The sequence below is a fragment of the Nansenia antarctica genome (assembly GCF_963989245.1).
Source record: "Nansenia antarctica genome assembly, chromosome: 3".
NCBI classification, from domain to species: Eukaryota; Metazoa; Chordata; class Actinopteri; order Argentiniformes; family Microstomatidae; genus Nansenia; species Nansenia antarctica.
Genome location: NC_137688.1, coordinates 21,472,135 through 21,498,570, shown reverse-complemented (window position 1 = coordinate 21,498,570; position 26,436 = coordinate 21,472,135). Strand labels below are relative to the sequence as shown.

General features: G+C 45.1%; 1 protein-coding gene across 1 annotated transcript; it reads left to right on the top strand.

Moving 5' to 3' along the window:
- Window positions 1-26,436, top strand: pdgfrb (platelet-derived growth factor receptor, beta polypeptide). Its single transcript, XM_080525765.1, has 23 exons — window positions 1-105; window positions 11,599-11,675; window positions 12,208-12,489; window positions 12,899-13,156; window positions 13,405-13,535; window positions 13,959-14,124; window positions 15,138-15,318; window positions 16,958-17,073; window positions 17,403-17,526; window positions 18,095-18,303; window positions 18,556-18,650; window positions 19,010-19,142; window positions 19,293-19,397; window positions 19,603-19,713; window positions 19,878-20,037; window positions 20,254-20,420; window positions 22,068-22,186; window positions 22,488-22,610; window positions 22,897-23,008; window positions 24,762-24,861; window positions 25,168-25,273; window positions 25,502-25,785; window positions 26,185-26,436. The coding sequence occupies exons 2-23, from the start codon at window positions 11,627-11,629 to the stop codon at window positions 26,351-26,353; spliced, it is 3,300 nt and encodes a 1,099-aa protein (XP_080381891.1). The 5' UTR covers window positions 1-105; window positions 11,599-11,626; the 3' UTR covers window positions 26,354-26,436.

Genomic DNA, 26,436 nt, shown 5'->3' with positions numbered 1-26,436 from the left:
GAGAGAGAGAGAGAGAGAGAGAGAGAGAGAACAAGACACACACACGCAGAGGGAGTAGACCATGCTTTAGGAGCCAAAACACTGCAGAGGACTGATACACTGAAGGTAAGAGGCTTTACTTATTTTCTTTTTCTCTTTTAGTTTCACATTTAGTGTTGTTCTCAGTTGGAGTCACAGCTGTTGACAGGAGACATGCAGACACCGTACATGAAGGATGTGTTCGTTGAATACGTCAGGACAGAGAGCCTACTATGATGAATTCAGTGACACACTGTACATACAGTAGCTGTCTGTCATTGAATTAATCTCATTCATAGACTGCTGTCGCTATCCATACATGTATACAGGTATGTCTGGTTTTAGCTTGATTAACTGAATTGTTATACATTCTTAGAAGTATAACAACATGCATTTCACGTCTGAAGATTACGGTAGTTAGATGATATACAGTTTACAGGCTTAGTGGTTCATATCGTAAGGGGAAAAATGGATCATCATCATTCTTCGACCATCACTCTTTCGGACTGAATCACTGTGTGTGTAAGTGTGTGTGTGTGTGTGTGTGTGTGTGTGATGCATACAGTATATACTTGTTTGAATATGCCCTCATTTGAATGTGAATGCCTTACGAACCTGTGTAAACATGACAGTGGTGGTAGTCTTTTACAACCCTTCATTTGCCTTCTCCGGTGGGCACCTCTGTACACACATCTCTTTATGACGGACCTCTGACACTGTTTACCTTCTCACTAAGAGAATACGTTCGACAAGGATTCCTGGGGTCTCCGACACACACAGCCAGAGATTCACACACACAGCCAGAGACAGATTTCAGAGTGCTTGTGTATCCTCTTCACTTTGTGCTTCGGGGCTAAAGGGGGTTGTTTGGACAGCTCTCCTCACTCACCCTTGGTGAACCTCTGGTCCTCACCAGTGAACCATCCATGGCCTGCATCCCTGGCGCATGACCTCCACCGAATCAATCTTCTATGCTAGGGAGACTTGGACAGCCACAGAGACAGTCATTTACATTATGAGTCCTATTATGTGTCCTATCATCATTTATCATTTACACATTCCTCAGTCTTCAGTTGAGGACAGAACTCTGTGGGTTTTTCTTAAATATTAAATCAATCTTTTGGCCATTTCTGCTTTATTGGGATAGGGACAGTAGAGATTGACAGGAAGGATGGGTGAGAGAGAGAGGAGGGATATGTCGAGGGTCGGAATCGAATCTGGAACCTTGTAATGTACATACATCCACATCCACACATACAAACACCTAGCCATCTGGTACATTTAGTATAGAGTTTTAGCTTGGTCATGGATGAGAGTTGTGAACCAGTGAGTTGTATCTGTGTCATCGCACCAGAGAGGAGAGACAGACATACAACACAGGCTGAATCATCCCCTCAGACAAAACACTGCAAAACTCTGCAGACTCCCAGATTGGAATGGTTTACAGTTTGGTAAAGTCACTGAGAGTATCTCATAACAAAGATATGTGTGGCATGTTGTTGTTCTTTGATCCGACAGATGTTTTGCACCTGAAAGCGGTCCATGGTCAGCTGCTAAGCTCTTGGTATGCCGGTGCTGTGGCATAGGCGGTGTGGGTGGGGGGGTGGGGGGTGTGGGGGTTTAGTTCTGGTCACAAACAGACATTCACACACTGTAACACAGATGTCGCCCCCTGACAGAACCTGTGTTCACATGTGCTTTACACCCTCAGGCTCCTCATCTCTGTCGCCTTTCTCCTTTGAAGTCCTTGATCACGCGTCACCATCTTATTAGGAGATGTTTGGCCAAAACAATTAATTGGGGGTGGCGGGGGGGGGGGGGGAATGGTCTGTAATTTCAAATGAGCAATGGAACACCACATTCATATCGTTGTTTTACAATGAGACAGATCGTATCAATCGGAAAACAATATGCTTCGGAAACTCCTCTCCCCTGATAAATCTTATTCACTCCCAAATTCCAAAACATCCACAAGTTCAACTGAAGATAGTTTGGAATAGCATGGAACGAGACTTCTTCTTTTTTCTTCTTCTCACAGCGAGTCAGAGAGCTGGTATGTCAGGGAGCTCTCCTCTTGCCGTGCCGTAGTCTTGGGGGGCTCCGTTCCTCTGCAGCGGGACTAAAGCCCTCGTCATCAGCTGTTTCCTCACCCTCCCAGCGCTGTGCCGTACTACTCTGCATGACAGCCAAAGGAAGCAATGTGCTTCACATTATGACCATGCAGAAGACAGACAGCGTATAGGCTTCGACAGGCGCTTCACAGAAACCCATGTGTTTTGCAGAAGAAACCAATACGGCGACATTGTCCTTGCAACAAGCTGTCTATGGTGATTTATCTCTTCAAGCCCAACTCATTTATTAGATTAGGTTCAGGAATTGCAGTACTGAATATAGAGTAACAGTGGTAGGTAAGAGTTAAGCAGCTGGTACTGTATTCTGCCCTCTACTCTGAGTATTACTGCACTACATGCAGTGCATCAGTGGAGGCTGGTGGACGTAGAAATTGGAGGATAGGCTTATTATAATGCATGGAATGGTATCAAACTTTACCGTTCCTCATTCCATTCCATGCATTACAATGAGCCCGTCCTCCGATTTCTACCTCCACCAGCCTCCCCTGCCATACACGTATCCTATATCCTATACTGCAGAGATTAACACCGCTCAGGCCACATCTTGCTTTTATCTGTGGGCCAAGGGGCATTTATAAATCATTTACCAGTGGTCAATAATCCATTGATTCATTATGTTTCCTCCTCATACTTCTGGGCTAGGAGATGCTGGACGTCTCCAGTCAGGCCAGTGGAGGGTATAATAGCTGCCCCTACTACTCACAACTGACCGTTTCACTGACAGACTCATTAGGAGCATGGCGCACTTATAGCTCTCCTTATATTTCTCCTCTCTCCTCTCTCCTCTCTCCTCTCCCCCCTCCCCCGCCCCCCCCCCCCCCCCTCCCACTCACACAACACTGAGAGAAGCAGCTGCATCATGTCTGACAGAACAGAGGCCTCATAACACCGTCATAACAAGGTAATACGGCTCCATAAAGAGTGACATTGCTTCCTGACAGCACCTTAGGGGCTCCATAGGCTGAGGAAGTATGTGTTTGAGTGTAGGGTGGAACTGGCGCGGGGAGGCTATGTGGTGAAGTGACCATAGATCTATCGTTTATGGGGATGTTCCACTTTTTTTTTTTTAAATGGCTCCTAGTTTGGCCCTGACCTTTGACCTTGGGTGTAGTCCATTAGCCCAGACATGTTTTAGTTACGGTACATTATGTTCCTTCATAAGATACTGATGAGTTGTATATTTGGGCCCCATTCACAATGGAAATAATGGATATCCACCATGCAGACATTCCAACCCACTTATTATGAAAGAATCCCTCTCTAAAGATGGGGTTTGTCTGTATTATTCTTCTGAAAATATTTTCTTTTTCTTTTTTCTTTTTCTTTTTTAATTTAATGCTATATGTAAAGCACTTTGAATTGCCCCTGTTGTATGAAATGTGCTCTACAAATATCTTGCCTCGCCTTGCTTTGCCTTTTTCTCTTTATTTATTTATTTTTAATATAGTTTACAGAATATTAAAGTGAGTTTTTTTTTTAAACATAAACATTAATGCAGACAGTTCAGAGGGGGATTCTGGCATAACATTAGTTGGCTTGGAATGTCTGCAAGGTGTTTGGAAATATCAGAATGAATAGGACCCTATGGGGCCCAAAATATGACTATTCAGTATCTAAGAAGCAGAACAGAATATGTAGCTAAAAACTGTCTGGGCTAATCCTCAAAAGATAATGTTGGCTGTATTGTATTGACAGTGCAGTCGTGTTGTACACTCTATTGGACATGGTAGTGAATGAGGACATTCAGGAAGATGTTTTAGGCTCCTTCACATCCTTTGAAAACAGTGATGTTTTCTCTGGAGCGCGCACTGTCCTCGGTCCAGTTGAAACATGTCAGGCATTGGCTCTGGTCAGTCCAAATAGGACGAGAGGGCAAAGGAAAACAGGCTGTAGCTTTTAAAAGTGATAAGAAATGTCACAGAAAGGAAGATGGAGATAAAATAGCCCTTGAATAGCTTGAATGGATTTGTCTGTCTGCTCTGACTGTGTGTCTAGTGGACCGCTGGCCATGATCAAAGCTGAACTGAGGAGACTAACTAACCCATTGAAGTTTTCTCCTTAAAACTGTGATTAAAATGACTCCTGAGACCAACAGTAGGGATGGAAATACAAATATCATTGGAAGTTTCTGCTGTTTAAAAAAAATAATAAGTAGGGTTAATTTATAATTGTATTAAGTTAAGTAAAGTAAGTATCTATTTAAAAGTATTTTTGAATGTGGCAGAACATGTGTTAGAAAAGGATCAGTTGTGAGACTACCCCCCCCCCCCCCCCACCACCACCACGACCACTCACAAACTCCTGTGATGCTCAAATTAAGAAACTGTACTGTAGAAACTGAAACGACTCTAAAAAAACGTTTTTTCTTTTGTCCCCTCCTTTTCTCTCTCTCTCTCTCTTTGCTGTGTTGTTAGAAGCCGCCATGGAAAACGAGAGGAATTGAAAGCCAGTCAGAGCTGTAATTGTATTCAGCTGTTTCTTTTTCTTTCTTTTTTCAGGGAGTGTGTGTAGGCGTCCTCTATTTCTCACGGGGCAGGGGAGGGTCTGGGGTGCGTGGGGGGAGGGATGCTATTCCCTGAAGTGTTTGGGAGGAGTGGGGTGGGGTGGGGTGGGGGGGGGGCATGACTGGCCAGATGGGAAGGGCTTAGTGGCCAGCCATGGGGGGCGAGGGTTGTGACTGTCTAGGGCCCCATATCCGGTACCTTCCCCATGAACAGTTCATCAGAGTTCATCAGGTTCTTTTACTTGACATTTTATTGGAACTTCGCCTGTGTTTTTACTCACTGTATCGTTGCCTGGTGTTAATATTGCATGTGCTTCATTGAGACTAATCATATCAGGTTTCCAGGTAAGTAACTAGCTGTTGGTAAGACCCCCACACACTGTGATATTGAAAGAGAAAAGTGCAATCAGTAGTAGCCTAAATGTGCATTTGAAAGTGTGGGATAAACATTTGATTATGAAGAACGGGTCTCAATGTTGGACTCTGATGTGCTCAATTAAAGATAAAGCAAGCACTACTTTATTTTTAAAAAAGAGTCATTTTTGGAACTTGTATACTGTTAAGCTTTTTTTCCCCTCATTGAGTTTTCCAAACGGGTCGAAAATAATCTCATTAAACTGATATCAAACGTCAGCCACATCTAAGACAGCTACCCTTTAACCACTAGCTTTACCAGAGCCCCTTTGCTCCCCTTTGCTCAGATACATTTACAACTCTGTTTAAATGGGAGCAAACCATAACCCACAGCTTCCCAAACATGCCTGACACAGTCTGCTGAGGGAAGGGCCTTTCAGAAACACCAGTCACTGTTTACTCATGCTAACGCAACCTTGCTGTGCATTTTCTGAGGGGGGAAAAGTAGAGCAAGGGACTTTTTTTGTTGCTAATTCCTCTCTAGTGTATTGTGATGTATCATAAATTGCACCTCCAACATTGCTAACACTGAAGTGAATCAACGGTAATAACACTATCACCTCTGCAATTAAGCTCTAGATCTATTGGTGTAGTCGGTCGTATGTGTAGTGAAAGCTAAAAGCTATCCCACTGGGGGGTGATAAGTATGGTCCTTGCTGGATGATCAGTATAAATAGTCCTAGGATAGAATCCATTAGGGTTACAGATAGCTGAGTTAGTGCTGATTGTTGGACAAGGATAAAGTCCTCTCTGCAGCCCCAGGCCTTAGTTTTATAAACACAGGTTCCACTTCATTTGCCAAAGAGACTCAGACAGTGTCAAGGCAGGTTGCACACAAAGAAAATGTGTGGCATTTCCGTGATGGTCCGTGAAGTCTTTTGGATTCAGCCTGTGTTCTCTGGCCCTTCTGAGGCAGCTAATACAACTACGATCCAAACCTAAATGTGTCTCTAATAATAAATGTGTCACTTAAAAAGCAGTCCAATCGAAGAATCTTAAACAAACGCCATATACGTAGATGGATGTCCATCTGTTGTTCTATGACCTGTTTCTGCACCCTGGGTGTAGATGGAGAAGGCATAGGGGCGTGGAATATGAAACTCTCCCAGCCTGAGATAAGAGTGGTCACGGTAAAAGCAAATGAAGATAAAGGTAGTTCACAGACCACACAGGAATCACATACTGTAATAAGGTATGTTGATAACATAGCACTTGATCTGATCTGAAATCTCTCTGAGTCTCACAAAATCTCAGGAGTCAGGGTTCATCCTGTAAGATCTTAGTTTTAGTGTCCCTCCAAATTAAGGAGAAGAGGATTGTTTGTAAAGGGGGAGTGGGGGTGGGGGGAGGGTGCGGGGGGGGGGGGGGGTGGAAGCTGTGTATCAAGGGTCTGCTGCTCCGGGACCAGGAGGTTTGTCTCAGGGGGGGTTTCGTCCCTCCACCGAGGAGTGATAAAAAAAGAGTTTTATTTTAACAAGGACACATTGGATCATCTTTTCCCACAGACCATGCCAAAGCCCTGCTTCAGAGGGACCGACCAGGCCACTGACCTTGTCATCTACAGAAGGCTCCAGAAAGTGTAGAGAAGGGTTGTATATGACACGGGTGACAGTTGTTTTATGATCTCCAATTTTAGTGCAAGATTTCAGTCGAGTGTTATCATAACAAGTGTTATCTGAGCAGTTTAGTTTGCAATGGAAAGATGCGACCGCAAAGTGGTAAACGTCTGTTTTGTTCATGGCCACTTCCTGTGCACATCAGTAGGGTACAGACAGTAGGGTACAGACAGTACTATCTGTGTGTGTAAACTCTCTCTGATTGCATTCTCTCTGCAGGCCCGCTTTTCCCTGCTGCAGTGTTGTGGTGTCGTGTCATTAAAAGTGGTGTTCTTGAAGTCAGTACACTGTGTCCCACGCTTGTTCTTTGTTAGTGTCTAATGTTGTGGTGAGTCGATTGTCATTCTTTGTCATACTTTGTCATGCGTTGCGTTGTGTGTAGCGCTGTGTTCTGTCTGTAGTTGTGTGTAGTGCTGTCTTCTGTCTGTAGTTGTGTGTAATGTTGTAGTCTGTCTGTAGTTGTGTGTGGTGCTATCTTCTGTGTAGTTGTGTGTTTTTTCTTCTGGTGTTCTTTCTCTGGCGGTGCTGTGCTGAGCTCTGTGTCTGGTCAGTGGTCTTGGTGGTCTGCAGCATCGCTGATGCATCACTCCTTCACACCCACACAAGGGAAGCATTTCCCCGTACAGGAAACCAGGGTTCTCCAGCTGCGTTTCGGGAGGTTTTTGGACAAGTTTCTCCCTTTTGTTATTTAACGTTTTTTTTTTGCTCCCTCAGAGTGCGACCCTTCCCCCCGAGACACACTCAGAAAGGCAAACGCTCGGTTGCAAATAGGATTTGAAAAGTGGTTCCCACCTCATCATAGACTGCAACATCATTGCCAGATGTTTAAATAAAACACAGCCCAGTATATATAGATAATCCCCAGAGAGGCATCCAGATTACTGGCTGCACACACACACACATGCACATACATGCACACACACACACACACACACACACACACACACACACACACACACACAAGCACACACACACACACACACACGCACACGCACACGCGCACGCACACACGCACACGCACACACACACGCACGCGCACACACACATACACACACACACACACACACGCACACACACACACACACACACACACGCACACGCACACGCGCACGCACACGTATCTTGCCCCCGGTGGGGTTGGACACAACCATCTTCCTTGTCAACGGGTGACACTTTGAGTGTGGTGGGGTTGGGAACGAGCGCTGGGAAGGGTCAATCAGGCATGAGATTCCCACCAGCATCTCTGGGAAAACTCACGCTCCGGGATCCAAGTTTATCCTGCATGGTGATTACCATGACATCCCTAATATAAACACCTAGTCCCTATCCTCCAACCCCCATGGCCAAGTTGGGGAACACATCATATTGGAACACTTAAACATCCCTCAATTGTGACATCACAATGAGAAAAGAAGAACAGTTAACCATGCAACCAATGGCGATTGTTTATGACATCACAAACATGTTCCCGTGCCCCATGGCAAAAGATTGTACAGTAATTGTGGTTAGGATGGTGATTGTGACATCACTTTGGCCATTGTCCAAAGGTTGCTCTCCTCTGATGCTTCATCTTCATCTAGTGTTCTGTACGTATTACTGTGGTTCACGTCAATGCGTTTCAGCCCAGTTCCTCTGGGACCAACTGGTACCAACAGGGTTACTGAAATTCCGCCAGAGCGTCTTGGCAGATATCTCAGTGGTGCATTGTCAGAGACGGCTCCGCCAATCCTCTGACCCTCTTTCCGCTTCATAAAAGGTCTATTACACATTCAGAGGTCTGACCTGGATGAAGACAAACATTAACCACAGTGTCCCCCAATGCAGTCTAGCCCACAGAGATCATAATCAACCTCTTGTTCTTAGAATTCTGTGGTCAAGCGTTTTCAGGAGCATGTCTATGCCCCTAAGCATGAACATGGAGAGTGTTTTTCTAATATATAGGGTCAGCTCCCGACGGCCATGTCCACTCTGCTACCCCCCCCCAACCCCAAACCCTCCTCAGAGGCCTACTGGGTTCCTCCAGGCCAGCCCTCTGATCTTAGACACTCTGTCCCTGTCAGCTCCTGCTTTCATGGGTCAGATTCCTCTTGAAAAGCCTCCATTCAGAGCCAACTTCCCTACTGCCGGCTAGTGAACAAACACACCACCCTCTTCATATCACACTAGAAAAACATTATTCTTCCCCCCCTCTCTTCCACCTCTGAGGCCTGGAAGAGCCAAAATAAGACGTACTAAATGTGCTGAAACTGTAACTTCTTATAAAATGTTTACCTGTGGTTTAAGCTACAGCATCTCTACAGTAACACAGTCATTATTTAGTTTTTCTCTCTGGATGTTCAAAGTCATAATTAGTCACAGTAGGACTATGTGAATCTTCTGTAACCAAGTGACAATTCGTCAGTCTTCCACTGGTGACCAGCGTTCATAAAATATGATGCACAGCTTCCTCGGTCGTGGGTCCCTCTCTGAGTGTGCTGCCGTGTGGCCTTCTGGGACAGTGTGACCCCCCCAGGCCCCCCCTGCTCCTGCCACCGTCCCCAGTGTATCAGCGGTCCTGGGAAAGTTTCAGAGGAATACTGTGGGAACGTGAACTGTACAGTACACAAATGATGGAGAGGGCAGGGGGTGGGGCGTGTGTGTGTGTGTGTGTGTGTGTGTGAGTGGGGTGGGGGTGGAGGAGAGTGTGTGTGTGTGTGTGTGTGTGTGTGTGAGTGGGGTGGGGGTGGAGGAGAGTGTGCAGTATGTGTTCTTGTACACACTTGTCTGAGTGTGTGTGTGTGTGTGTGTGTGTGTGTGTGTGTGTGTGTGTGTGCGCACGTGCGTGTGTGCATGTGTGTGTATGAGAGAACCGAAAAAAAGACACCCAATCAAACTTGACACAGAGCCCAAGCGCAGGACAACGTCAAGTTCCTCTCTGCTCTCTGACGCCTCTGTCTTTATTAGAACCAGGAGGCGGGGGAGGAAATGGACGACTCATGTTATTGGAACAGCTCAAGAGCTCCAGTTGGGGGAGCGGAAGTGCCACGGGCAGTCTCTCAAAGCTCCAAGATGTATCATTTTCAGTTAGTCATGGCAATAATTCTATCCACACACTATCAACCAATTGCCTTGCTTATTGGATTATGTATTATGTATGCTTAGCCATAAAAAAACAGTTAACCATTGAACCATCTAGAGATATTTTTCTGGATGGCTGAAAGTCACTCCTTGTTCCTCACAAGGAGTAACTTTCAGCCATTCTGAAAAATATCTCTAGATGGTTCAATGGTAAATCTTTGAAGGAAGGAACATGAAACATATTTGAGTGAAGTTGAAGGGGATAATTGGAGAAGTTACATTCAGCCAATGTCTTTTTACTAAACGTGTTTTCAATTATAGACAAAGAAAATAAACAATTCAGTGTCTTCAAATAGACATTATGCAATGTAGTTCATAATCAAATAAAAACCATGTAAGAGCTTTGAAATGTATTCAGTTTCATGATTTTTCCACTCTCTCAGGATTCCTCCCCCTCTTTTTTCTCCTCCCTCTCTTCCCAAGACTCCTTTCTTCCGCCCTCTCTCCTTTTCCCACCCTCGTATTGCAAACAGGCCTGTGATCTATCCTTAACTGTTTCCAGACGCTTGCCTGCTGCACCCCTTCCATGTACCCTCCCCTTCCCAAACACCCACACTTCCATTTCCACCCACATCAACAACCTCCTCCCCTGTGAGTTGTAGATACTTCCCTCTGTCTACCTAGGTTATGATGAAGGGTTCACTCAGGAATGGTTTCCTGCTCTTCTATTGGCTGATCTGTGTTCGGTGAGGGATGAGTGATGTCACCTTTGACCCTAATGACCTTAGATGCTGAAGTGATGATATCATATTTAAGACATTTTAAAGTAACATATTAGAGTTGAGTTTTCATACACTTGAGTATTGTCTCATCACCATAGCAGCCTATCCAGCAACAAAACACCAAAAATGTGATTTGCTGTTCCCTGTTTAGAGGTTGTCCTTGTTTCATAATCACTTCAGGTTACTGAGAATCCAATTAACAGGGTACTGGGATAGTTTTAGATGTAGCATTGTTGTTGCTGAGTGCATTGCAAAGCAGCACACACTGACCCGTTTGTTAGCGGACAGAATGCTAGCAAAACAAGAACAAAAAACTCTCCGATATCGCTCTGTCCGTGTGCATCGAGGCATCACATACTTCCCCTGTGAACTCATGCTGCACGTAGAACCGGAATGTTTGTGTGCAGAACAGGCATCTTTATTGAGAGCAACCTGGTAAAAGAACCACTTCTGTTCTATCCCCTGTTTATCTATGAGAAAGGCCTCAGCTCTGTGGTACTGTATATCTTTCGATAAGGAACAGATTGTGCAGTTTTTACATCAGATTTATTCTCAGCGAGCTGCCAACTTACTGACATCCCCCACCTGGTCTTTCAAGAGCAAAAGGCATCCATCATGATATCTCAAACGAAGAGATTTTGAGGAGAGGTTATGAGTGCACAGCATTCTCATGTTTAGAGCTCGAAGCTGTCCTGATGACTGTGAGCACTGGTGCAGTGGAGGCTGGTGGAGGTAGAAATCTGTCCTCCGATTTCTACCTGCATTACAATGAGCCCGTCCTCCGACTTCTACCCCCATCAGCCTCCTCCTCTGACAGCACAGCACTCCAACCTTGGAGCTGTCTCCATGTCTGACCCACTCAGCACGTTTATCAAATAACGTATTCTCTGTAAGAGGGAATATGGGTAGGGAGTATTGCTTTGTTTATATTTTTTAAACACTAGGTCAAGTGGAATATCATACAATATTCACCAGAGGAATGTTATGCAGTCATAAGATACTGTAAGTCTGGATGGATTGTAATGCACCTGTCGAAAAGAAACATCCTCGATTTTTGTTCTGATCTCTGTCTGCAGAATACATCTCCCCTGTCAGCCTGCTACCATGAAGAGTGTGAGCATGGCAACGCTCCACCTGACTGTCCTGGTCACAGGTGAGAGCAATAACCACTATCTATAGAACATAATACATATTCACATCTATAGAACATAATACATATTCACATCTATAGAACATAATACATATTCACATCTATAGAACATAATACATATTCACATCTGTAGAACATAATACATATTCACATCTATAGAACATAATACATATTCACATCGTTTGACATGGGAGCATGATCATCATACAGGTAGGTCGTGATGAAGGGATGAGAACGCCTCTAGGTCAGAATGTTGGACACATGTATCATTCCTTAGCTAAATTACGTTAGAGGAAAAATATTGTATCTTGATGTAGAAGGGAGGAAAGAACCTCTATTGGATCTGTCCATTGGATCTGTCATTAACAGTGCATCATTACACCCCCCCCCTTCCCCATTAGCTCCAGACACTTCATATCCCTCATCACTGTGTAATTGGACGGATATCTCCATTGTTTTTGCTATCTTAACCTTTGACCTTAGACTCTGTCTATCGACTCCGAGCCTGACCCTCTCCATGTTGTGTCGACTGCAGCTCTTCTGCACCTCTGCCCTGAGTTCTGTTGCCTGGAAATCAACCCAAGTGACAGCCAGGTTGTCATGGCGGCAGACTCCTCCCTGACCGTCACCTGTTCAGGCTGGGGTCGGGTTGGCTGGCGGTTCAAGCATGACGACGACGTTCCCAAGTTCAGAGTAGAAGACGGGAACACCACCAGTGTTCTGAAGCTGGAGAACGTGATGTGGAAACACACGGGGGTGTACGTCTGCTACGAGGTCGGGACTGAGGAGACGAAGGAGCTGGCCGTGTTTGTGCCAGGTGAGACCCCCGTTAGACGTTAAACCCTGCCTGCCAGATACTAACCTGAGGCTGAGGGAGACATAACTGACGTTGAGACAACTGACTGATGTTACATGCCTATCGAACAGTGGAGGCTGGTGGAGGTAGAAATGGGAGGACGGGCTCGTTGTAATGCATGGAACGGAAAGAGGAAGGGCATCAAACACACATTTCAATGAGCCTATCCTCCAAAATTCGACCTCCACCAGCGTCCCCTGATATCTAAAGTAAAAGGCTATACAGTCACGTAACACAACAGCTCTTAGGCCTAATTATCTGGGTTCATACCTCAAATACACTGTTCTTCTCTTATTTTCAGTGTAAAATAAGTCCTCTCCCCTCTCCCCTCTCCCCTCTCCCCTCTCCCCTCTCCCCTCCCCTCACACAGACTCTGAGGTTTGGTTCATCGAGTCCTCCCATGGCATGGTGACGAAGACCAGTGATGAGGGCGTCATCCCCTGTGTGGTCACCAACCCCAAAATCAACGTCACCCTCTTCGAGAGGGACAGTGACATGCCCCTGAAGGGGGTCTACATCCCCAGCGAGGGGTACAGGGCCCCCCTCGAGGACAGGACCTACGGGTGCCGTGGGGAGCTGGACGGGGAGGTCAAGGAGTCACAGGCCTTCTACGTCTACAGTATTGTTGGTGGGTATCTGGGAGGAATGTCTGGATTTAGATTTTTAGAGACACTATCAAACTATTAAGCAGTATGCTCTCTGGATAAAACACTGTGCCTTAATAACAGTGTCTCTTTCTCTCTCTCTCGCTCTCTCTCACACACACACACACACACACACACACACACACACACACACACACACACACACACTTTCACACACACACACACACACACACACACACACACACACACACGCACACACTTCCTGTCTCAGTCCCGGAGGCCATCGACCCCTACATCAACGCCTCGAAGACGGTGCTGAAGCAGGGCGAGGCTCTGACAGTCAACTGCACCGTTCACGGCGTCGAGCTGGTGTTCTTCTCCTGGGAATACCCTACCAGAGACGTGAGTGGGAGATTCCAGAACAAGACCTTTTGTTTCACTTTCCGTTCACTAATCCCAGGGAGGTTTGCTCAAGGATTGTAAATTAAATCAAGATGTAGAGCCACACCTAGATTGTTAATCCCCCTTGAAATCCTACTCAGGACACATGGTTTTGATATCAACAGTAAGCTAATGGGGGTGAAATTTGGAGAGGCTTTAGGCTTACACTGATTATTGACATAGATATACTCTCCAATGGTGTAACAGAGGCTCTGATACTGTTAGACTTGTAGCATCTGAGCTAGTTTGACAACCGTCTCACCTAAGCAAGCCCTCTGAGAATACGTTGATATCATGTAGGTCAGTCAGGTGTTTCAGTGTACGGCCAGAATGAGACGGCCTCTCACCTGCGTTAACCTACAGCCTCTATCCTATGTCCCTCAGTATGGCACCATTGAGCCGCTGACGGACGTGCTGTCAGCCATGTGCATGCGCTCCTGCCTCATCTTCCCCAGGGTGACGCTGGCGGAGACCGGCCAGTACGTGTGTCACGTCCACGAGGGCGTCCAGGACCAGAGCGCCTCCGCCAACGTCAACATCACTGTCCTCGGTGAGAGACACTGAGAGCCTTTTGAATAACAAACCCAGGCTGGATAGATTATTATTATCGTTTAAAAAGAGCACCCCTCATAAAATGAGCCTTTGTACATGAGGTAAGAAAGGCGCCTCTATTCAAACAAATGAAAATTTGAATTGTTATTTTCTTTGGAGCTCAGTAAAAACGTAACATCTGTGTTTTGTGTGCGACAGACCTTTGACAAATGTAATTACAGTGTATAGTTGCTGATACATTGGCAGTGTACGGTCAAACAAACGTGTAATAGAATATTCTCAATCAGATCGAGAAGACTTGGGAGTTACCAACTCTTGAGGTATTTTTCCCATCGACTTTTGAAGTGACCACAAATTCAAGCTAAGTGCATCTAACAACCTGCAAATTGAATGTCAGCAAAAAGAAGATGTGAGATGTGTTCTAGCACAAACAAGCCTTGAACATTTTTCCCTCTCACCCTCTCCGTCTTTGAGGGTTTACTGTACAGCCATGCCTCTGTGAATGCTTACTCTATCCCCGGTGAGGTGTGTTATATTTATAAAAGCCCACAGTAACCTATCATGGACAAACTGCTCTCCTTCATAGAGACAGGCCAGCACGCTGGGAGTCTGGCTCTCTCTGACTTCTGGAATGGCGGCTGGAAATGACAGATCCTGTCTCCAGTTTAACAGGCTAAATAGAGAGCTTTGTAGCCACCTTAGTGAACAGTGAACAGTGTCGAGTCAGCAATAAACACTGAATACTGAGTACATACTGCTCTCACATTACAGTAAACCGTTTTTAAAGGGCACGTTGGATATCATGGCCCACAGGATAGCATGCATTGCACCAGAGGCTAAGGGATGTAGAAAGGCTGACAGGGTTGTGGATCCGAAATTGAAAGGACAAAAGGATTAACTAACCTAATCTTTGCTTTAGCCAACACTTTCATTGTTGCGTTGCTGTTTTTCCCCCCACAGCACTACAAGTCCTTGCAGGAGTTCTTACTAACAGCCTCTTCCTCCCTTCAGAACGAGGATATGTAGAGCTGAGGTCCGTTCAGGGGTGGAACGTCTCTACTCATCTGCATGAGAACGTGGAGCTGAGGGTGGAGATCGACGCGTACCCTGCTCCCCGTGTGCGCTGGAGCAAAGACAACGCCACCGTCACCGGGGACAACACCATCAGGACCAGGCAGGAGCATGAGACCAGGTGAGATGACCCGGGTGGCGTCCGACAACCGTCTAGTGATCTTGAACGTACGCTGTATAACACATACCGCTAGAGACAGCATGACTGAGCAGTTATTAACCATCACCATCAACACCCTGACACATCTTCCCCCTATCAGTCAACACCAGATAAGCCCTAGACCGCAGGTAATACAATCCTCTCACACAGCAAGGCTAAATCAGTCAACACAAGGGAAGAACCAGAGACAGACTAAGACTATCTATGAGAAAGCTAGCAATGAGTTAAACGTTTTTCAAGTTTCAAGTTTATTGTTACGTCACATTACACAAGTGTAAGAGAGTAAAATTCGTAGGCTTCGATTCCTGACGTTGCAGCACAAGACAATAAGGCAATAGGCATAATTCAAGATAATAAAAAAGTGACAATAGTACAGGACATAAGTGACAAATAAGATTATTTACAATTAGCAGTATTAGACAATAAGGCACTAGGCATAATTCAAGATAATAAAAAAGTGTCAAGTACAGGACATAGTAAAGTGACTGTGAGCTTAAGCTTCTGTCATAACTGATGTAGCTAGCCACTTTAGAAGGTAAAATAACACAAAATAACAATAAAATAAGCAAAAAAGTATGGTGGCCTCCCACGGCGCCATCTTGGTTGTTTACATAATATGTTTATACCATATATGAGCAGTGTTGGGCACGTTACTTTAAAAAAGTAATTAGTTATAGTTACTAGTTACTTATCCCAAAAAGTAACTGAGTTAGTAACTGAATTACTTCATTATAAAAGTAACTAGTTACTAGGAAAAGTAACTATTGCATTACTTTTTAAAGTAAACATTTAACAATATGAAGTGCTTTTAAATCTTTGTAGTGTAAATTAAATAAATCAAACTGTCACACAACTTCAGACAACTGGTAGATATACTGTAACTTCAAGTATTTTCAACACAACAAAAGTAAACAGTTAAACAATATGAAGTGCTTTTAAAGTAGTACTGAAAAAATTAGACAAGAATTTCTTGGACAAATCCAACTTTAGCTCCTAAACATTCATTCATTCATTCATCTATCCATCCGTACACTCCTTCCTAACACTCATCCATCCATGCATGCATTCATTCATCCAGCCAACCCAGTCATCTAACCATCCTAGCCAATATGAAGTGTTGACACTGAACTATGGTTGGCTTATGGTTGGCTTACCATGAAATGTTCTCTACCATAGCCAATCATGATCACTTAAGCGGTTGTCTCGCCCCTCCCCTCCCCAACAAACAAACAAACAAAAAACACCGTTGCAGCTGTGACTGAGGTCGGATGACAATGAGAAGCTTCTGTAGTAACGCGCCGCATTGAATTACCGGTAACGGTAACGGCGTTATAACGATGGAAATAGTAATTAATACGATTACCTGTTACTGAAAAAGTAACGCCGTTAGTAACGCCGTTTATTTTAACGCCGTTATTCACATCACTGTATATGAGTGACGCAGTGTGATGCAATGAGTGACTAACATGCTGCATTGGCATACCATGCAAGTGGAATCTCCGCATAGGGCATTTGACACTTTTGCTCAATGTGTCTCCTGTACGATATGTTCTAACCGTGTGTGGTTGTGTTGTGGTTGTGGTTCACCCTGCTATCTCAGATACGTCACCACTTTGACTCTAGTGAGGATCAGGATGGAACAGAAAGGCCTCTATACTGTTCTTGTTGCCAACGGAGATGACACCAAGGAGGTGACCTTTGATCTGGAGGTCAAAGGTGAGAGGCCCTTGCTACAAATGTAAACACCCCTGTTTTCATCAGATTCTCCTCTTAACTATATCAGTAGATTAATAGGGTAAGTAGTGCCCCTTATTAAATGAATAGTTTCCAAACCAACTTTATTCCAAGATAACCTCACTAAATCCGCCACGTTTGACATTGTCTGCCTACGGGTGAGCCAGTAGACAATTCCATTTGCTGGCCACAACTGAGTCATAGAATATTACCTCATCACAGAGGAAATGGCTGTTACCCACAAGGAGATATACAGTACAGACCATTTTGGAAACACTGAGGTAAATGACCCCCACAATCCTTCTCTCCAGTCTCCTCTCAGATCACCGAACTGGTGGATCAACACCTCCCAGGGAAGAGGCACGGTGTGACATGTGTGGCTGAGGGGGTGCCCTCCCCCACCATCCAGTGGTACAGCTGTGACAGCATGCTCAAGTGAGTGATGTCATTATCATCATTCATCATCATCATTATTATCATCACTGGACCTTACTGACCACTAGAGGGCAGACTACACACACTGATGTTGATGTTTTCTGTTGGAGTTTTCGTCATTGAAATATACAAAACAGATGCCAGGCAGCTGTTAAGATCTAGTTTGGATGAAAACTCCTATTCATGGGTTTCTAAGGTGGCATATGCTGTGAGTGCATTCGCTTGATATACCTTCATCCAAATACTGTAACCTGACACCGTTGACACACCTGCATAGCTGCCTACAGTCAGTGCCATCCAAAAGTGTTTGGAAAGAGGAAGCACTTTGTCTTCTTTTAGCGAGTCAGGATATGAAATCGTTTCAAATCAAACATTACTATAAGGTTAAAGTAGACATTATCAGCTTTAATTCAACGTTTTCTTTTTTCCAGATTGGTTTCACCATTTAGACATTACAACCCTTTTTTATGCATAGTCCCCCTATTTCAGGGCTTACTTATGGAGGGCACTGTATATTGAGACACCAATTGTGACTTCCTTGTGACCTTCCTGTGTCATCCTCTCTCAGGTGCAATAACCGGACCACCGCGTGGCAGCCTCTGGTGGCGGACCCGGAGACCCTCAGCATCCAAACCAACGTCAGCTACAACGAGAGCCGTAAGATCGGCCAGGTGCGCAGTCAGGTGACCTTCCACACGCCGCAGCAGGGGGTCGTGCGCTGTGAGGCGAGCAACGAGGGGGGCATCAGGCGGCGAGACGTCAAACTGGTGTTCAACAGTAAGTACTGTAAGGGTACAGGACTGTACTTCCTCATTTTGTATTGTGAATGTTATATACTCTCTGTATTATGTATTGTGTATACCAGTATTTTCTCCCCTGTAGTTTCAGCTTGGACCTTATGAAATGTGACCGTGTTTATAACCATTGGTTTATGTCCTGTGTGAATGTTATATCGAAGGCTGAATGAACTCTGTGATACAGCTGGATATTAATGTCCTGTGTGTGTGTGTTTTCTCTGTTCAGTTCCAGCCCTGTTCTCCCAGGTGGCAGTGTTGGCTGCGGTTCTAGCTCTGATGGTCATCATCATCATCTCCATCATCATCCTCGTCGCTGTGTGGAGGAAGGTGAGCCAGTACAGTAGCACCTATGCGCCTGTGGAAAAGTCAGATACAGTTGTCAAACACTCATGGCTCTGTTTGTCTCTCTCTCTAACTGTCTCTCTCTCTAACTGTCTCTCTCTCTCTCTCTCTCTCTCTAACTGTCTCTCTCTCTAACTCTCTCTCCAACTGTCTCTCTCTCTAACTCTCTCTCTAACTGTCTCTCTCTCTAACTCCCTCTCTAACTGTCTCTCTAACTCTCTCTTTAACTGTCTCTCTCTCTAACTCTCTCTCTAACTGTCTCTCTCTCTAACTCTCTCTTTAACTGTCTCTCTCTCTCTAACTGTCTCTCTCTCTCTCTAATTCTCTTGTGTGTTTGGCCCCAGAAGCCTCGGTATGAGATAAGGTGGAAGGTGATAGAATCGGTGAGCCTGGATGGCCATGAGTACATCTATGTTGACCCCATCCACCTGCCCTATGACCTGGCATGGGAGATGCCCAGAGACAGCCTGGTGCTGGGTAAGGGATAGCATTTATAATTCCACTGCAGTGGAAAATAGTCTCTGTTTAATGTTTGCGTCATTGATTGTCATTGGATAATTGATATTCTGACCTGCAACCCTAACCTGTAGTTTTTATGGCTTGGTCAATATTTGTGTTGTGTTCCAGGTCGCACTCTTGGGTCCGGAGCATTTGGCAGAGTGGTCGAGGCGACCGCGTATGGTATCGGTCATTCCCAGTCCAGCACAAAAGTGGCAGTGAAAATGCTGAAATGTAAGCGAAACAATGGGCCGTCTGTTCTTTCATGTGTGTTGGCCAGTGTGCATCAACCAGCACGTACAATAATAATACTGTCGGCTTGATAACGGTCTTCAACATGGTTGCATGAGTCAGATGAGGATGAATAACAGTTCCGACCTCATGACTCACAGCTGCACAACAGCAAAGACAAACAACATTGTGTTCTTGTGCTCCTCAGCCACAGCCAGGAGGAGCGAGACCCAGGCCCTGATGTCAGAGCTGAAGATCATGAGTCACCTGGGACCTCACCTCAACATCGTCAACCTGTTGGGGGCCTGCACCAAACAGGGTGAGCCCCCTGCTAACATCCCCATTCTGCAATGAAATACATTCAATGTCTACCAATATAAATATATGCCCGAATATAGATAGGTATACACAACGGCACGTGAAATGTTATTATTCACCGCTGAAAATAAATGATTTCAATGACTTGACCCTTTAACCCTGCAGGCCCTCTTTACCTGGTGACGGAGTACTGTCGCTATGGCGACTTGGTAGACTACCTGCACAGGAACAAGCACTCGTTTCTGCAGCACTATGCTGAGAAGAACCAGGAGGACTCTGGGTGCCGCGTCTCTGGAGGGAGCAGCCCCGTCAGTCAGAGGAAAGGGTGAGCACTCACTCCAGGGGAGGCTGCTGGAGGTAGATTAAACACTCTCTGGAAGACCTTACCAGCTTTAAACAAGGGCTTCTTACTGCAGGCAGGAATAGACACTGAGTGTGGACATGCCCACTTAAGAAATGTTGAATACATTTCCACCAATATGATCGAATGCTATCGAGTGAAATAGAATCTAATCCTCATGCGTCCCAAACATCTTTGCAGCTATGTGTCGTTCGGTAGCGAGTATGACGGAGGGTACATGGACATGAGCAAAGACGAGCCGTCCATCTACGTACCCATGCAGGAGCAGAAGGACACCATCAAATACGCAGACATCCAGTCTTGTCCATACGAGTCCCCCTACCACCAGGACCCCTACCAGGACCAAGGTACTGTACAGAGGCTCCAGACCCGGCCTCTGCTTCTTCTTCTACTGTACATAGAGTACAGGGGAGGCTGGTGGACGTAGAAATCGGAGAACGGACTCATTGTTAGTCATGGAACAGAATAAGGAATGGTACTTGATGCTGTTCCTCATTACATTCCATGCATTACAATGAGCCCTGTCCTCCGATTTCTACCTCCACCAGCCTCCCCTGTCTAGCATATGCTGTAGTAATAGACTCTATTAAATAGAGGAAAGAGAACAGACACAGCCAAAGTGTACCGTCTGTATACTAAATACACTATATGGACAAAACTATTGGGACACCCGAACATCACACCCATATGTGCTTGTTGAACTTCTCATTCCAAAACCATGGGCATTAATATGGAGTTATAATAATAATAATAATAATAATAATAATAATAATAATAATAATACATTAGATTTATATAGCGCTTTTCTAGACACTCAAAGACGCTTTACAAACTGAAAAGATCGAGTAGTAATAATTGAGTTGGTCCCACCTTCGCTGCAATAACAGCTTCCACTCTTCTGGGAAGACTTTCTACTAGATTTTAGAATATGGTTGTGGGGATTTGCTCCCATTCAGCCACAAGAGCATTAATGAGGTCGGGCACTGATGTTGGGCGAGAAGGACTGGCTCGCAGTCGGCGTTCCAATTCATCCCAAAGGCGTTCGATGGGGTTGAGGTCAGTGCTCTGTGTGCAGGCCAGTCATGTTCTCCCAGACCAAATAATCGCATTGTATGCTGTAGCATTAAGACTTCCCTTCACTGGAACTAAGGGGCCTAGCACAAACCATGAAAACAGCCCCAGACAATAATTGTGTCCACATACTTTTGTCCATATAGTGTGTATATAGGGTATATATAAAACGCTCAGGCCTGTAAGACAACCAGTGCCAGACATATGGGACGCACATGAGGCTGAGACATGGTAGTGTATATGGAATATACGCTCACCGGACACTTTATTAGGAACACTTGTACACCTTCTCATTCATTCAGGTGGTGTAATGGTGTGGGAAATGTTTTCTTGGCACAGATTGGGCCTGTGAATACCAATCAATCATCGCTTAAATGCCACAGCCTATTTGAGTATTGTTGCTGACCATGTGTATCCCTTCATGGCCACAATGTACCCATCTTCTAATGGCTACCTCCAGCATGATAATGCACCATATCACAAAGCAAAAGTCTTCTCAAACTGGTTTCATGAACATGAACATGTTCTTCAGTGGCTTTCCCAGTCACCAGATCTGATTCCAATAGAACACCTTTGGGATGTGGTAGAACGTGAGATTCACAGCTTGAATGTGTTTCCAACATCTTGTGCAATCAATGCCATGAAGAATTGAGGCTGTTTTGAGAGCCGACCCAGTATTAGTATAGTGTTCCTAATAAAGTGTTCAGTGAGTGTATATGTACTTATGTATATACTGTATATATATATATATGGACTGTATATTGAAAAGTCATTTATTTTATATTTATTCTAAGTTTTCGTATCTGGTCTATAATGGCAGCAATGGTACCTTGAAAAATACTATTCTATATAAATGCAGCATCTGAAAATGTGAAAATTTTTCATGAATGAACTCTTCCACCCCTTTCACTGACCACCCCCAGGTCAGACCAGAGTGGACTCCGCCATGGTCATCAGTGACTCCCCGATCCTCAGCTACACAGACCTGGTTGGCTTCAGCTACCAGGTGGCCCAGGGCATGGAGTTCCTGGCCTCCAAGAACGTATGTTATTGTGTTACAACCTTCCTTCATTTGACAATATATAATAATAATATATGCCATTTAGCTGACCCTTTTATCCAAAGCGACTTACATTGCAATGATTACATACATTTCGGTATATATGGTCCCAGCAGGAATCGAACCCACTACCTAAGCGACCACTGACCACTGACCTTTGACCTTTTTCAACATTTAGCTTTGAAATGCAAGGTGGTAAAGATGTAGGAAGTAAGTATAGAATGTGTCTCACCCCGTGGTGAACAGTCTTATAAGGGCTCCCTGGTTTGTCTGGTTTCCATAGTGTGTCCACCGGGACCTGGCGGCCAGGAACGTGCTGATCTGTGAGGGGAAGCTGGTGAAGATCTGTGACTTCGGCCTAGCCAGGGACATCATGCATGATTCCAACTACATCTCCAAAGGCAGTGTAAGTATCAGGGTTGAGGGGCAGGGGGGGGGTCACCACCTTTACCCATCCAGGGAACAAGGCATTCACATTGTGTCAGATATTGCATTGTATTTTCACTAAAGATAATGTAATGTCATCTGGTTTTATATTGCTTTTAATGACGGTAGAGGTTGAATGAATGCATAGAGGTCGGTTATACATGACATGAACCTACAGTACATCCTCAATACAGCATGTTGCATGCATGTTTATCCCATATATCCCATTTGTGTCATGCTGACTGACCCCTGACCCCTCCTCTCAGACCTTCCTGCCTCTGAAGTGGATGGCCCCTGAGAGCATCTTTCATAACCTCTATACCACCCTGAGCGACGTCTGGTCCTTTGGGATCCTACTATGGGAGATCTTCACTCTGGGTAAGTGGACAGAAGCGGGAATTAGCAACTCGATTGAAGACAAGCGATTATTGTTTCATCCAAACAGGAAATGCTTAGGGGAACTGGAGTTAATTTTGGTTTATTGGAGATCTAGCTCCAAGCGCCAAAGAGCTGAACTTTGAATGACACATCAGTGTTTGTTTATTTGTACTGTAAAGTGTCATTATAAAGGACATAACATACAGTTTACTGCATATTATGTTTAAACAGGCCCGGCAATAAGGTTGTTTGAATAGGATATGACAGTTTGCATGTTTAATTATTATTAGTCCATTCAGTTGCCTTGAGAGTCAGATGTGTTCCCGTTGTTATTGCCACAGTCAATATTTATAATCAATGAATTTTAGATTTCTTTGGAGAGGTTTTTGAAACTACCCTGAGAACAAGACTACCCTTTGAGCATATGAGTTGTATATCTAGTGTGAAACTGAGTGGAGAACCTTTTTTGTGGGAAAGAAAATTAGAATTTTCCTCAATATTTGAGTCACCCCAGGGCTGCGTGCTAAGCCCCATCCTCTACAACCTCTACACCCACGACTTCACCCCCATCCACCCCAGCAACTACATCGTAAAGTTTGCAGACGACACCACCGTGGTGGGATGTATCTCGGGGGGGGACGAGGCGGCGTACAGGGATGAGGTAGAGCAATTGAGCAAGCTGTGCAAGGTTAACAACCTGCTGCTAAACAAGTCAAAGACCCAGGAATTCATCGTAGACTTCAGGAGGAAAAAGTCCGAGATCCAGCCCCTGCTCATCGACGGAGAGAGCGTGGAGATAGTCTCAACCCTCCGATTCCTGGGACACAACATGCGGGATGACCTGGCCTGGAAGGACAACACTAAAGGCACCATCAAGAGGGCACAACAGCGGCTATACACCCTGAGATGCCTCAGGAAACAACACAACAAGCAGGAGATACTGGTGGCCTTCTACCACGGCGCAGTGGAGAGCATCCTCACCTTCGGCATCTCCAACTGGTACCACAGCTGCACAACAGCGGAGAGAAACGAGCTACAGAGAGTCGTGAGAACAGCACAGAAGATCACCGGCGCCCCCCTCCCCTCTCTGGAGGAGCTGTACAAAACACGCTGTCTCAGGAGGGCCTCCAAGATCTCCAAGGACCCGACCCACCCTGGGCACGAACACTTTGTCAAGCTGCCCTCGAACAGGAGGTAGAGGACCCCGGCCGCTAAGACAAACAGACTGAAGAACAGCTTCTACCACAGGGCCGTCAAGGCCCTGAACACAGAAAAGGCCTAAGTTCTGGGCCCAGGACAGTCCGGACGGATTGTATGGCAGCTAGTGCTGAGGCACAAACATGTACATTTTCAAGCCTGCAAACTGTGACACTTTAAAATAATGTGAAAAAATACTTTTTGTGCAATATGACAACCCTAGTTGACTATCTGTGCAGCATAGTACAGTGGATTGTGTACATAGCCTTTATTGATGTAAACCAGCTCCTTACCTTCTTGTGATTTTATGCATCTATGCTCTTTCTAAAATGTGTTTTCTTTTTCCTTTCCTAAACACCAGGGGAGCCACCCCTCCTAAATTTCGTTGTTTGGTACCTGTACTGTAGCAATGACAAATAAAGTCCATTCCATTCCATATTTGTCCTCAGTAGGGCATTATGGGAGAAGAGATGGCTATTGAGACTTGATAGGTGATTCTAAGATACCTTTTGAAGTGTTTTTACAGTCAGCTTTTAAATGGTTGGTGTTCTGACAGGAGGAACACCCTACCCTGACCTGCCCATGAACGAGCTATTCTACAGTGCCTTGAAGAGAGGCTACCGCATGTCCAAGCCTAACCACGCCACGGACGAAGTGTAAGTCTCTACCATGACCTGACCACAGTTCAAATAATATTTAAAATCATTTAAAATACATTGCTGTGCTTGCCTGGCACAGTGGAGCCAGTGGACTAGTCTCAAAATGTAAACCCCGCCCATCAGGCACGCCACGTATTTGAAATATATGTATTTTGAAACACATACGTAGCTATATAATTTCGACTGAGGTCTGACCATGAAACTATCACCATCTCTCTTTAAGGCCTAAATATCTCTCCCTATGGTTCTGCTTTTGTGAAATGTTATAGATTGTAAATACATTTTTTATGGCATATCTTCCAGTTATGATGTCATGCAGAAGTGCTGGGATGAAAAGTTTGAGAAGAGACCAGACTTCTCCTTTTTGGTCCACACGATGGGGAACTTGCTGACAGACAGCTATAAAAAGGTATCTTCTTTCTGTACATAGTATCACCACAGCTGCCTATCACTCTGGCTGCATAACAGTGCCTAACAGCCACTGATATCTAATAATGTGTGTGTACTGAATATAAACATGTTAATGTCATTGAATGAATACAGTACTGTACTCTTAAGTGCATGATCACTTACATAACTGATTGATGGTTGATTGATTGATTGATTGATCTATTGATTGATTGATTGATTGGCACAGAGATACTGCCAGGTCAACGACAGCTTCTTCAAGAGTGACCATCCAGCAGTGGCACGCACCAAACCCAGACTGCCCTCGCCCTTCCCCAACCCGGCCTTCGCCCCCTCCATTGCCCCTGCCACACCTCAGGACCCCAATTCGAACCCCAGCACTGGAGACTTCAGACAGGAGGCAGACGGAGAGGAAGTGACAGCCTCATACAACGAGTACATCATCCCCATCCCAGACCCCAAGCCTGAGGAAGTCTGCATGGAGGCAGACATGCAGATGGAAAGCCCCTCGAGGTATGGTTCTGCCTGACCACAAACACTGCCGTGTGCCAGGTACTGGGGCACACAGGGATGATGAGGCTTATTTATTCAACAGGACTGAGTCCTTTTTTCTACACACACCCACACATCCAGATGTGGAATTGAAACAATGGCAGCATTATGTCACCATGTACACATCACTACCCATGTGGATTGTGTATACAGTACAAATTACATGTATATTGACACAAAAACCTGAATGAAGCTAAGTTAACATTACAGTTCTGTCTATACTGTTTGTTTATTGACTCCGTAGAGTGATATTGTGTCCGCAGTGCCTTAAATACATACATGTAGAGTCATAATCAGTCATAGATTAAAAGACCTAATGGAAGGTTTATCACGGGACTCCTGTGTTCTTATTCCCCTCAGCTCTCTGGCTCTTGAGGAGGAGACAGACTCCATTTCCCAGGGTACAGCAGACTCCATCTCCCAGGGTACAGCAGACACCATTCCAGAGGATGAGAAACTCCTGACCAACCAGCGAGAGGTACCGTTGGAAATGTCTGGGACCCCAGAAGTGGAAGACAGCTTCCTGTAGCCTTTTGTTCCTCGGAAAGGATGTTTATATTCGCTTTAGGAGATGAATTAGGAGAGAATGTAGAAACCTCAATGACTTAGTGA